At 30.4% G+C, this 14,195-nt stretch overlaps 1 protein-coding gene across 3 annotated transcripts in view; it reads right to left on the bottom strand.

The window, feature by feature from the left end:
- Positions 1 to 14,195, bottom strand: part of LOC115875323 — a 269,483-nt gene that overhangs the window by 32,846 nt on the left and 222,442 nt on the right. Inside the window, exon 1 of one of the 3 annotated variants that reach the window (XM_030890744.1) lies at positions 9,466 to 9,968. The exons of the other annotated variants lie outside the window; for them this stretch is intronic. Within the exon in view, the coding sequence (XP_030746604.1) occupies positions 9,466 to 9,787 (322 nt within the window). The 5' untranslated portion in view covers positions 9,788 to 9,968. Of the gene's footprint in view, positions 1 to 9,465; positions 9,969 to 14,195 lie in introns of those variants that run through there. 3 annotated transcript variants of the gene reach the window in all.

Raw genomic sequence — 14,195 nt, 5'->3', positions numbered from 1 at the left:
AGCTTCTCTTTGACCAACTTCGACTTGACAGTTACTGAATTGATCGCTTTTAATGCTGCTTGACTATCGGACAAGAAACCCAGAACTGTGAAAAAGATGCCTAGTGAAAATGCTAAAGATGAAGTTCTTGTTCGCGCTATTGACAATTTAGGCTTCCAATTCATAAAAGATTTTTATGAAAATGTTGATTTATATGCAGATTTCGCCCTTTTTGATCCAAAAAAAAATATGAAGTTAGGAATAAGGGAATTTCTAACAAAAGTTTACAGAATATTTCCCAGCGAATATTACCCTTCAATAAATTAGCTAGACCACAAAGACTTAGGAAATTAACCATTGGTTATGCAAACAACTGGACAGGCTTGAGAGTCCATTTCACTAGTCCGAAAAAGTAGGGAAATAAACGTTCGGCATTTAACGTTTTATGTAAAACTGGTTAGGTATTTTGACACAAATGAAAAAAGAAATTAAAGATAAATGATTATACTATATCCGTATTGTAGTACATTTTCAGACAACTTCTTTATTTTTAAGATTTTGATGGTCAAACATCAACAAAATATTCCTTATGTTTGGACTAAATTTTCTCGAAAATAAAGAAATAATTTAAAATTCCGTTACAATACGGAAATAGATTGAAGTTTTGTGATTATAGTGTTATATAATTTATATGGTTTTGTAACAAATTGCTCGCTATTTTATGGCAAATGCCGAAGCTATGCAAACCTTAATAAAGCCTTAATCAGAGCACGTGTGTTTGGAATTTTGGATGGAGCTTAACACGACAGGATCGGGCTAAGCCTTGGGCAGATTTCTGAAATATAATATGTAATTTCTTCGGCCACGCACCTGCTTTACCCGACCCGAACAGTACCGCGTAATAGACTGTTAAAGAATACTTTGAACGAGTGCTATTTATCTTGTAACAACAATAACAAACGTTAGTTAACAGTCGTTTTATTTTTGTTGATTTGGACCGGTTGCCTGTTATTTCCCTGGCCGGTTTCCACTTCCCCATCTACCCCTTACAATGGGGTATGCCTCTTTACTACCCATAGATGCAAAGAAAAGAGCTCGGCCGCTATTTGCTGCCGGTTAGACCGCAACAGCCGAAGGAATTAGCGGGCCACGGCCGACGCACGGGCCGCGTAGAGGCGGGGACTCGGCGCTCGGCGACGTGCAACAGGTGGCCAATGGCGGGCGAGCGGCGGGCGCCCGTACGTGGAAATAGCGCGGATTTCCGCGGAATTGGGGATGACGGAGCGGCAATTTCGCGGAACGCGTCGCGGCACCGAACGACTACTCGCGCTCGATCGAGATCCGAAAGGCGGCCGCGGCCGAGCCGGCTTCCTTTGCATATTTATGGGCGATTCTGTTCCAAGTGTAATTTTTATGTCTTTTTTTCCATAGCAACTGTTAAAATTGCCTTACGTCTATCAAAAATAGTAGATAAAATAGTACTTTAACCGCAAGGGTAGATTAAATGATACTTTAACAGCGAGGATAGGTTAAAAACTTTATTTCTTCTCGTACGTTTTTTAATTGCTTCTTCCATTTTTGAAAATTTTTGTATTCCTTTTCATAAGATATTCGGGGTTTAAATGGAAGTAGTTTGGATATGGCGTTTGTCGCCTCAGCCTGAATTTCTGTTGGTAATTTACTTATTTCGTTTTGAACCATTTCTGGCTCCAATTCAATCAGCAATCGACACGAAGGAGAATTAAAAAATATTAACTCAAAACTGACAACCAAAGAGACAGCTTTATTTATTTGTCAAATTACATAGAACGCCAACCCAGCACAATATTTTTTCTACTCGTAATAAATTCCTTGAAATAATAATTTCTGAACATTTTTTAAACCGTAACTCGCTATGGAAAAAAATATTGTTTTATACACGACGATAAAATTGCATTATCGTCTGCCGAAATTAATTCTTGTCTTGAAGAATTAATTCTTGTCTAAATTAAGTCTTGTATAAAAATAACTATTATTATCAATATATTAATATAATTTTCATATCAGTAAAATTCTCACGACTTTTTTTCATTAATTTTTGTGTATATCTTGCCGAGTGGATTGAAAACTTGTAATAATCCCCTTAAATATCAAGACTGAAAGTTTTGCTGTCTAACCAGTAGCCACCAAGCCCTCTTCTTTGCAGCTATCGATGGTATAGAAATATTGTTTAGTATCGATTGCTGACAAAAATGCCTCAGATCTACACTGAAAATGCTCTGCCCTAAATTACATTTACACTGAAAATATTAATATATCGAAGTAAACCTACTAATTGAAAGTAATAAATAAGTTTTCAACTTGTGAAAACCTTTTAAGAAGATCCGAACATATCCTGGAAATTAGCGTTTCCATCATTAGAGGTTATAGGTATATTTTAGTTTCGTAGTCCTATAGATGTGAAAATGACACTTTCATCAATAGGTACGTCGAAATTTTCATCGAAGTTTTGTTGTTGAACCAGAAGCAAATAGCTGCCAAGTTTTGCTTCCTTTTTAGTCGGTGGCTTGTAAAAATGTGCTGCCACAGTAAAAACTTCAACTGGATTACAGATATACATATAGAAGAAAATATCATGGAGCTTATTTTCTTAAATACTGACATCAAGGTATCAAAGAAAACCAACTAATAAAAGGTTATAAATAAGTTCTGAACGTGTTAAAAATTATTACTTATAATTTTTAAAATATCCTAGCAACAGCTTGCGGTTGTCAGTTATATCCATACTTAGATGAAGCCTAAAAACTAGCTTATAAAACAATAAATAGGTATTTGATTCCTAACCACAATTTCTATTTGACAGATGAGAATAAAATGCCAAAATGACATCATGACATTACTCGCAAATTATGAAGTATTATGCAGGGGCGGGAAAGTGAAATAGCAAAAGCGGTTCCACCGTTTCCACGGAAATTTCAAATAAAATAGTTCCACCCTCAGGCGCTAGGTGGGAGTACAATTAATTTTTAGGTTAAGAAGTTGCTACTAGTTATTGCCAGATGGCGTTAAAACAGAATTTTTTTGTAGTTTCCATAGTTTACAACGGCCATTGTCATACTATTGTCAAATTCTCAAAAAATATTGTCGTTGTCATAGCGCCATTCATAATATTATCAAATGATTATCAAACCGTTTTTCAAACTATTATCAGCTATAATCTGTTATATGTGTTTTAATTAGACAATTCCTTTTGTTTGTGGCCCTAAAAATATAATGTAAGTGTTTTATTTTTGCCATCATTTAAGTACCTATTTATATTTACTCCATTTACAAAACTTTGGGCGTATTACGTTAGTCTCGTTTTATTATAATAAACGATTACACCATACATGTTTGGCTTTAATTTTATTTAATAATTGTATAAATTATACTGTTAAATCTTATTTTTTTACACATCACAACGATACTTGTTATTAGTATTGTTGAATTTGTGTAAAAATAAGATTTAATAATCAAATGTAATTATTTTAGAGTAAAATTCAATAAATACGCTCATTTAAAAAGCCCGCGCTTCGGTCCATTTAAAACAAGCCCTACTCAATAGATGGCGCCACTTCTGTAGGACCATTTTTCAGTATGGCAGAGTCCATTGTTTTTCTAGCTAGGTATATTCTTTGGTATTATGATTATGAAGTAAAAGATAAATGTTTGCTACCTTTTTCTATACTAATTGAAAATTACTACACTCATTTTGATGTTCTGAATGCTTACATGGAAATTAGAGGAAGAAATATCTAAGCTAATTGAAACAATTAATTCACAACAATTAACTAATTAATTCCACTGATTCAGAATTTAGAAGTTTTTATTAGAAGCTGGTTTCCGTTGAATTCTCAGGTAGTGACATTTTACGAAAATAAATTTTTATTTTTTAGGTTTCTGTTTCAGCGGCCATTTTTTGCTAAAATATAAATTAAAAAAGAAATACATTTTGAAATATCTATTAGTTCTTTTAATCATAATTAATTTCTGAAGTTATGAGTAGTTTAAATTTTACGTTAATTGAATATTTTCAAATTCATTACCAAAAACATTCTAATACTTGATTCTAATTCTCGATACGTTATAGAAAAAGTAAAATTCCGTTGTGCTTTTATTTTCATTAGAAAATACAATTATTAATTATATTATGGATGAAAAAATAGGGTTAATTAGATTATAAGTAGAAATGAAAAAAAAAAGATCGAAATTTTAACAATTAGAACAGAATCACCCAAATACCCACAGACATTACAAGCGTTGGAAAGAGAAAAGTGAAAAACAGCCGGTGATTCATGCATTACATTCGATCGCGATAGCTGTGTTTAGATTTTGTTTCGTACATTTTCGATTAACAATTAGATCTAATAGAATTCACATAACTCAAATCAAAGGTTATGTTTTAAACATACATCATGAATTTAAATCTTGCAACAAAAGAGAAAATTTTATGGATTTGGTGAAAAAAATATGTGGAATAAATTCAGCATGCCTCATATTATAATTAAAACCTTTTGATGTCATAAAGGCAAATTACAAAAATGTCTTTTAAACATGTAAAAAACAGAGTTAATCAAAATACTTTACTTCCAACACTGAATGCGCGTTTCGTTTACCATGTTAGCATCAACAGCAAATGATTAAAACTGCGACCAGTATTAGTAAAGTGTTTTGGTGTATTGTGGTGAACTAGTGTTTTATTTTGCTGTTGTACCACCAAGGTACCACCAAACCTCCAATTGTAATAAAGAAAAAAGTATAAAAGAAAGAAATTATTTAGAGTTCAATATATTAGATTCAAAATATTAGAAGGTTTGGTAATTATTGGGAAAACTGGAAATCGTCCGATTTTCACCATAATGGGTATACACCCTATTTTGAGGTCGTAGATTACGAATCTGAACTTTTTTTCTGGCGGTCTCTTACCGTTTTTCAGAAATACGGAAAATAATTTCAACGTTGAATGTTTCTTTATTTCGGTCCTATAAAGTAATAATTTCACTATATTTTCATTATATTATAGTTTATCTAAAAGCCACACTTGATTGCGGATAGAAAAATGTCCACAATTTTACTGAAAAACACTTTTCTTAACAAAATAACGGACCGTCCGCGACGGAGCGTCCGCGACTTCGAGCAAGTACCATGAGTTTATATGAACAATTTCACAGGCGTATGCGTATGCTCCGTCCGACGGCTATCTTGAAAAAACACGACGGACGGTCCGTCGCGGACGATCCGTCGCATGTGAAAACATGCATGTCGTTGTTATTCTTTTTGACGAATTGAATATGATTACTAATTAGTTTATGCTAGATTTTTTTCTGTTCAAACAACAAAATTAAGATTTATATTGATAAAAATATCTGTAATAAAATAATTTCCCAAAAATTAGAACATAATATTTAAGTAAGAAGCTTATAATTAACCGAAAATTTGAAGGAAAAAATTTAGTAAATCTTTCCTGCATCAAAAATTCGTAGGACAACTAAAATAGTTTCTATATTTTTCTTTTTACATCTTTAGATTCTTTTGTTATTTATTTAATAGTTTTCATTGTTTCAATCTACTCAGTATCGTTGCTGTTTTGATATGTTGCTGTTTTGATTAGCCAAAAGTACCTAATTTAAATATAGTTTTGTGTTCTGTATTTGGAACATTTAAAGGTCTAGATATGCGGACAATGCAAAATATCGGATTCTCACATGGCATGAGGTTATTCTCAATTAACTGTTTTGTTCTATCGAAGTTATATATAAAAAGTTGTAAATAGCTACTGAAAAAGTCAATATTATTTATCATATAATTATGATGCTAATAAACAAAAATACCAATCAATATTGAAATTAATTGTGATATAAAATTCTTTTATTTAATTAAATATATAGGAAAATGGAACTTTATAAGATATTTTTCTTCAAATATCATCGTCCTGAATCATTAAGGAATGTGAATAGAGTATCGAAGTACCTTCTCCTTTTAAGAATGACATTGTAAAAACATCTGCGTTTCTACACAATAAACTTATGTATACCGGCTAATTATTTACAATAATATATCGCAAAATGCGATTCATTAATTTAACTTCCATTTTGTCTAGACACCAAACAGTATTTTAAAAAAAATCACTTTTCTGCGGTTAAGGGTGAGATCCAATGACGTCTAATGTTATTGGTGAGATCATTAGCTACAATATACCAGAATAACCTTATAACCTTTACAGTATAAGAATGCACATTTGATTGATTTGAACGGTTTTGCTAAGTGATGTAAGAGATATATTTAACTCCAAAAATTACTACATCTAATGCTCATGAGTGTTTTCAATTTTATAGAATGGTACAGTAATTCTAGTTATTAAAAAAATCACCTACAAAATATTTGAGATAGGTTTTAATATAGTAAAATTCTCCATTTTGCTACACATAATATTAAACAGGGTGTCCCAGAAATATGTGCAAGTATTTTAAGAGTCCATTTCACTAGTCCGAAAAAGTAGTAAAATAAGCTTTCGGCATTTAACGTTTTATGTAAAACTGGCTAGGTATTTTGACACAAATGAGGAAGGAAATTAAAGATAAAGGATTATACTATATCCGTATTGTAGCACATTTTTAGACAACTTCTTTATTTTTAAGATTTTGAAGGTAAAACATCAACAAAATATTCCTTATGTTTGAACTAAATTTTCTCGAAAATAAAGACATAATTTAAAATTCCGTTACAATAGGGAAATAGATTGAAGCTTTGTGATCACAGTGATATATAATTTATATAGTTTTATAACAAATTGCTCGCTATTTTATGGCAAATGCTGAAGCTCTGCAAACCACAGAATATACTAACGAAAAAGAAGCCCAAGTTCCTTGTAATAAATCGGTTCCATTTTCGTAACGCCATCTCTCGACATAGCTGACATTATAGGTTAACCAAAGGGGTGCGGGGCCGGGGGGAATTGTAAAATACACTTTTTTATTTTAATTATTTTTATTCGCTATTTGCAATTTTATTTTTAAAACATATTATGTGAAACAATCACATAATATGTCTTAAAAATAAAATTACAAACGGAAACAAAAGGAATTAAATAATCTGAAAATCTACAAAGTTTATTGATAAAAAAGTTAGGCTATGCAAATTGATAAGTATATTAAGTATAACCTCTTTGGTATAACATTGTTAAATAAACATTAACAAATCATAACATAGAAACAATCATAGAACTAAAAAAAGTACTATTACATAAAAACAGGTGATACAATACTTCAAAATTAATTTTAACATAATATCAAAACCGAAAAATCAAACTGCAAACACAACCACACTTATCACAACAGAAATTAACACACACTTCCGCGGCAAATGTCCAAGAAAGACTGATCATTCTGATTGGTCCTGGTCCGGTCGTAGCTCACGTCGTATTGTCGGTAAGCAAAATCTCTGTCCAAAACTTTGACGATCAGCGCCATCATCCGTCATAATTGGGAAACTTTTGCTGGAACCATTTTTAATATTTCACTTACATGGCCCTGCTGCAAACCTTAATCAAGCCTTAATCAAAGCCCGTATGTTTGGAACTTTGGGTGTGGCTTAACACGGCAGGATCGGGCTTAGCCTTAGGCAGATTTCTGAAATATAATATATATTTCCGTCGGCCACACACCCGCTTTATACGACCCCTGAGAGCGACCCGAACAGTCCAGCGTAATATACTCTTAAGGGGTGGTAAATCTCGATAAAAGAAACATATTTTCTCTTTGTCGTTTTTCAAATAAATCCAAAATAACGGAGTTATTTTACTTTGAAAATTTAAAAAAATATATTTTTTGCTAAAATTTTGAGAACCATTGAATCTTTTCTGGATTTTCTTTCTTGTAAATTTAATCTACTACCTATGTTGCCATATTATCAAGAAATTATGTTTTTTAACTAAAAACTAAAAAAAAATACAAAAATGTTCTCAAAAAATTCCGAATTATCAAAAAATTTTTTCGCGAAAAAAACTTCATAGGCGTGTTTTTGGGGTTGAACTATCCTCCCAGTTAAAATACTTGCACTTATTTCTGGGACACCCTGTATATACAGGGTGAGTCTTAAATAACTGCAAATATTTTAGGAGGTAGATCTCGATAAAAGAAACACATTTTTTCTCCAAAATAACCGAGTAATTTTACTTTGAAAATTTCCAAAACTAAAAAAATTGCTTAAATTTTGAGAACTACTGGATGTTTTCTGGGTTTTTCTTCTTGTTTTTTTTTCAAATATAATCTATTACTTATGTTGTCATATTATCAAGAAACTATGTTTTTTAACTAAAAAAAATCCAAAAAATTTTTCAAAAAATTTCAAATTTAAAAAAAAATTTCGTGTAAAAAACCTCATAATCATGTTTCTGGGTATATACTAGAACTAAAAAAAATTGCACTTATTTAAGACTCACTCTGTATAGTAAAATAGATATAAAGTTATTTGATAAAAATATATTTTTTTTTAATTTAAATGTCTCCTGTAAAACTGATGTTAAAATACTTAAAGGACACTATCTACTAATCACGGAAAATAATAGATAGAGTCAAACTTCTATACTGTTTCATTAAATTATTCGATTACAAACAATTCGTCGTAACTGAAAATGTATGAGTCATAAAAACACTAATCAGAAACGTTTTAGCACAAGTTCAATCATCTCATAAAATTCACAGATTAATTAAATAGTTTACAAACATAAATAATATGTTTTAATACATGAATCTTTATTTTTTAATTTTGCATTTTTTTCTTTTTATAAAGATACTATGTTCTAAAATTTGAACGACTAAAAATTAGTGGGTCAATATATTTCGTCGGTACAACGACTGAAAAAGGAAAGCACCAAAAGATTTTAGAAACAACTTTTCAAAATTAGAACTAAAATATCAAATCTTTTAGTTATCCCAATAACAACCTAAATTTGCCCCTTTGTGAAGGGTTGAGGTTAAAGAAATAAACACCATTGTAACATCCATGGATAAATGGATGTATTTATAACCTCAAATTATATCTAAATTAGAAAAAAGTTGAGTATTTTATTCATTACAAAATGTTGAGTAGTCGAAATGATTGTAATGAATTTTCGCGGGAACTGAATGTGTATGTTAAATATCATAGTAATTAATAGAGTAGAGAAGTAGTTGTAACATGTAGATTTCCAGCCAAAAAAAATCTCCAAATTTATTTATAAATTGGCATTAAATTAGTCTTTTCAAAATTTCAAAATTGTATCAATATGAACAGAAACGCGTTCAACCTTTTAATAATATCAGAAAATTAAAAAGAATCTCCAGAGAATAAAACACAAACCAAATAAAAGATGATATTACATTTACCTTTTAATCAAAATAACAAAGTGTACGATTACGGGCAGTACCTCGTTCAGATACAAGTATGGTAAAATTAGATCGTTGTCATATATAAAACGGAAAGACTTACATTTGAATAACGAAAAGGAACTGGCCGTTCTTTTGCTGGCGCCCACTCCTGCCGCCCTGATACCGCACCGCGTCAACGTGACCGTCAACTCAGTCCTGTCAAACACTTTCCGGCGACTACTATCCCTATGGCAATTCTGATTTAAATCCGAGGAACTATTTGGCGAGATCCGACTATTGTGGACTATGTCACGCCTCTTCGGTGTCACTCTTGCGGTCCTTGTTTCCGTTTCCTGTCGGTTCCTGTTGCAGGACGAACAAAACTGCCGCGTCTTTATCGTCCGCAGATCCCGGTTAAGAACTTGAGCCAGCGACCACTCCATTATATTCTCCTTCTTTCACTGATTTTATTAAAACGCGCTTAAACTTAACTGTTTTCGAACTGGTCGCGTAGGTAGACTGCTACCTCCGCTATTCAGTCAGTCCGTTAGCTAGTTGAATACAAATCTATCGGTTGTAGTACTACGCGCGTTCTGTGCAGCGACTGCTACTTTTCTGACGACCAAACGTCTGAGTATACAACTATATCTATGGAACTGAGAGAGGTGTGTCAGAATTGGGCGGCGCAAAATGGATTTTATGAATGAAATGTCCCCACCACGGACGGCGAGTCCGGAAGAAAGCCGGCTACGCTCGTAAGTCGAGTGTGAAGATACCTTTACAGATTTTGGCGCGCGAGGCGGCTGCTAGTAGTCCGGTGGCTTTGGTACCGAGAGCGAGCGGTACGATTCTGTGCCAGTGCCAGTTTCATTGTAATTATTTAATTGTTGTACTTGTATTATTTTGCAGTATCGAAACTGTTAGAATTATCAGAGATGTGAATAACATGTTTTTTTACTCTGGTAACTGTGTATTAGATTACCATTTTACTTGAAATTCAAATAAAAAAGATAATTAAGTAATAACTGGTTTTAGCAGGTTCAGTAAATAAAATTAGTAAAAAAATAATTAAAATTTTTTTATAATTAAATTAACTCTTTTATCAAAACTTAAGTTATGAACTTTTTAGTCTAATCAAATTTAATTGAACTATTATTTTGTTTAATTCTATATTATGAATTTAATAAAATAAATTCAAGATTTAGACGCTAATTATTTCAGGCGATATTTATAATAATTAATTAAAAAAATATTAATATAAAATATTATTTTAAACAAATTTTGCATGTTTCGATTATCTTGTTCAATGTCTTTTATTATACTTATTTCTTTTCTAATATTATTCTTGATTTGCCAAAAAAAAATATAATAATTTAAGCTCTAATATATATTTATTAAATCTATTTGTTTTTTTTTCATGTTGAATTAATAATATAGATAGATATTAAAACTTAATAAACACTCATCAGTAAAATAACAAATCAATTAATTTTTAATTCAAATAAAAAACTTTCAAATATAATTTAAATTAATCTTAAGTTATTAAGTGTTATAAATTTAATTATTCAAGTTGAAATTTGTACAAGACATAAAAAAATATAGGGTGAGTCTTAAATATTTTAGGGGTAGTATATTTCAACCCTAGAAACACGAATATGAGTTTTTTTCGAGAAATTGATTTTTCGAAAATTTGGAATTTTTTGAAAAATATTTTGGATTTTTTTGAGTTTTTTTTTATTAAGAAACATAATTTCTTGATAGTAGACTAGTTTAGATAGGTAGTAGAGTAAATTTACAAGAAAGAAAACCCAGAAAAGATGCAGTGGTTCTCAAAATTTAAGCAAAAAATATATTTTTTGGAAATTTTTAAACTTGAATAACTCTATTTTAAAATAAAATACTCGCTATTTTGGACTTAGTGAAAAACGGAAAGAGAAAATATGTTTCTTTTATCGAGATCTACCAGCCCTGAAAATATTTGCACTTAAGACTCACCCTGTATAACAATAGTAAATTACATTTAAAAAAGGCGTCCATCTTCTCACTTTGAGTCGTTTTGCTTCTTATGAATAAATCACATATTATTCATAAGTATAATATTGCATATCTGTACGTATAATAAAAAGTAAGTATAAATGTATAAAATAAATAATTATAATTAGATATTAAATAACCTATATTTTAATTGCAATTATTTTTTTTATAATATTAATCATAAATGTCTTATTTTAATCATAAATGTCCTTAATAGTCATTTTAATTTCAAAATTTAAAATTAGAATTAAACATTTTAACATTTCTATATCTTAATTTCTGTTAATCATATTGTTATATCTAACATCTATTTGATAATTACCTACCTAATTAATATTTAAGCATGGTTGATTTTGACTGATAAAATAGGGGAAATGAAATATATTTAATATTTTATATTTTTGTTCATTAAATGATCGCTAGTATTATAATTTATGAACTCCGCAGGTTATCCACCAAATAATACTGTATGATGGAAAAAAAATTACGTCTAGTTGGCTTGGAAATAAACATCGATGACATTCCCTATATAATTTTGCATATAAAATGACAGCGATCTTCATTTCATAGCCATCGTTGACGCCGTTTTTTTTTAGATCCTATTATTCTTAAGTAATAAAAATCAAAGATGTTTTTTTATTAAAAAAACTGTATAAATGAAAATAATAATTAAGAGCATTAGTTATTTACTTTATATTATTTAATTTAGTTTAAAATAATCATATAAATTTTTATTAAACAATAAATTAAATTAATTTATTGTTACATTAAAAAACGAATTGGTTATTTCGTTTATAAAAATCGATTTTTGTGATTTGTTTAATTATGCTGTAATTATTCGTAATAAAACACTAAGTTAGAGTTTTTTAGTACCATTTATAATTTAATAAAACGGCATTAGAGATGGCTTCGAAATAAAAATCGCTGTCATTTTGTATATAATTTTTTTTGCGGAATATCATCGATCGTCATTTCCAAGCCAACTAGAGGCCGTTTTTTCGATCATATAGCATAACCAATAATACGCTTTTATAAATATCTTTATCAAACTTTATACTTAGTTGTTCTTACCCATATTTCACTGCTATGAGAAAAATCGGTGATGTAAATAAAGATTGAGTCTCATTGATTGTATTTTTAATATATTTTTTGAATTTTATTTTATACAACATTTTATCTTATTTATAAATTAATTCTTGGGGTCCGGGGTGGGGTAATTACGCTCATTACCGCTCTTGTATGTACCCTGAGAACAATTGAAATTCCAGAAAATTCGTACAGGCGCGAGGCGAGGCGTCAAAAAATCAAATATTAAACAAAAGGAAAATATAAGTATAAAATATCAATAACCCATTCAGCTTAGATATTATTTATTACAAAAATTTGTAGACATTTTTGGCATTCATTAAAAACTTAAATTCACTTTCCTCCCGACTGGGAAGTCTCTGTAGTAGATTTACTACAGAGACTTGAAAAGTGAATAATAGAAAATTGATTCTATTCAAACATTGATAGTCTAATATACAGAGTGGTCCGAATTGTATTCGAGTAACTTCGGCAGCATATTTTGTAGATGTCCTAAAATGCTAAGTTTCGGGGATACAGGGTGTAAAAATTTCATTTTTATTTCGATTTTTTTCAAATAATTTCTGAAATAAGTATATAACATCGATATTTGGATGAAAATCAGCGTCCTGGAGTTTTTGACATGGCAAAATTGATTTCGACGTCTATATGACTCCTACTTGTAGGGGGCGCTAACTACATATTTTTTAACTGGTTGGAAGAGTAATAACTTTTCGTCCGTACCTGTATAAAACTACTGAATAAAAAAATGTACATTTATGACGTTTTTTACGTAAAAAAGGTCTCTTGGTAAAATCGCTACAAGTAATGGTTCTCAATATATTTGGAATCTAAATAATCAGTATATGACATCATTGACAAAAATTGAATATATGTTTGTTATTAGACTGAAACCATAAATTTTAAATGTTTTTGTGGCCAAACGTTCAACAGAAACTGTTTCATCAAGAACAAAAAAAATCTAGAAAAAAAGATTAATTAAAAAAATAGAAAGTTCCCTAATTTCTATTTCAGTCAAATAACTGCCTATAATCAACATACCGGGTGCGTCTCGACCCTTATGACATTTTTATGTTATCAAATAAAAAAAGACGAGATTTTGTATGCAGTGTATGACCTAAATTAGAATTGATTGACGTTTTTAATTGTTTTTGGTCACTTCCCGTTTCACCGAAAATGACTACAACTTATGATTTTTACATGGCACCATCGGTATATATGTTTTGACCACTGGGAAAACAAAAAGCCGAAATTAATAAATATTTCTTTTCAAAGTTAAAGACTTAATTGTATTAAAAAACAGTAATATTTTACATTGAAAGATATGTCGATTTTACAAATAGGTAAAGTTAAAGCTTGTAAATTTTCAAGGGCTTCAAATTAGGACAATTTGCTAACATTTTTTGATAGATATAGTTTTACCATGATTACCAATCACTAATCCTAAAATCCTCTAACACAGTATTGCCAACTATTTCAATCATTGTTGATGGCTCCGTATTTCGATCAAAGTTTTTTCAGGTGTGTTTTGTCTTCTTACTATTCTTATATCTCTATGCTTATTTCAATCGACTTTCACTGGACTATGAAACCTGTCGATATACCTAGCGACAAAATCGTCCGCCTCGATCTGTCTCACTCTCACTTCCAAGAGGTCTCGCCGGTAATGACGTCAATGGTAACAGAACTCGGCTAATAAAAATGATTCTGCATGGACCCGGCGTACGTCGG

Source organism: Sitophilus oryzae, unplaced genomic scaffold, assembly GCF_002938485.1.
Source record: "Sitophilus oryzae breed Bouriz unplaced genomic scaffold, Soryzae_2.0 scaffold_1372_pilon_pilon, whole genome shotgun sequence".
Taxonomy (NCBI): Eukaryota; Metazoa; Arthropoda; class Insecta; order Coleoptera; family Curculionidae; genus Sitophilus; species Sitophilus oryzae.
The sequence above is the reverse complement of the archived record's forward strand: the minus strand, read 5'-3'. Positions and strand labels throughout refer to the sequence as shown.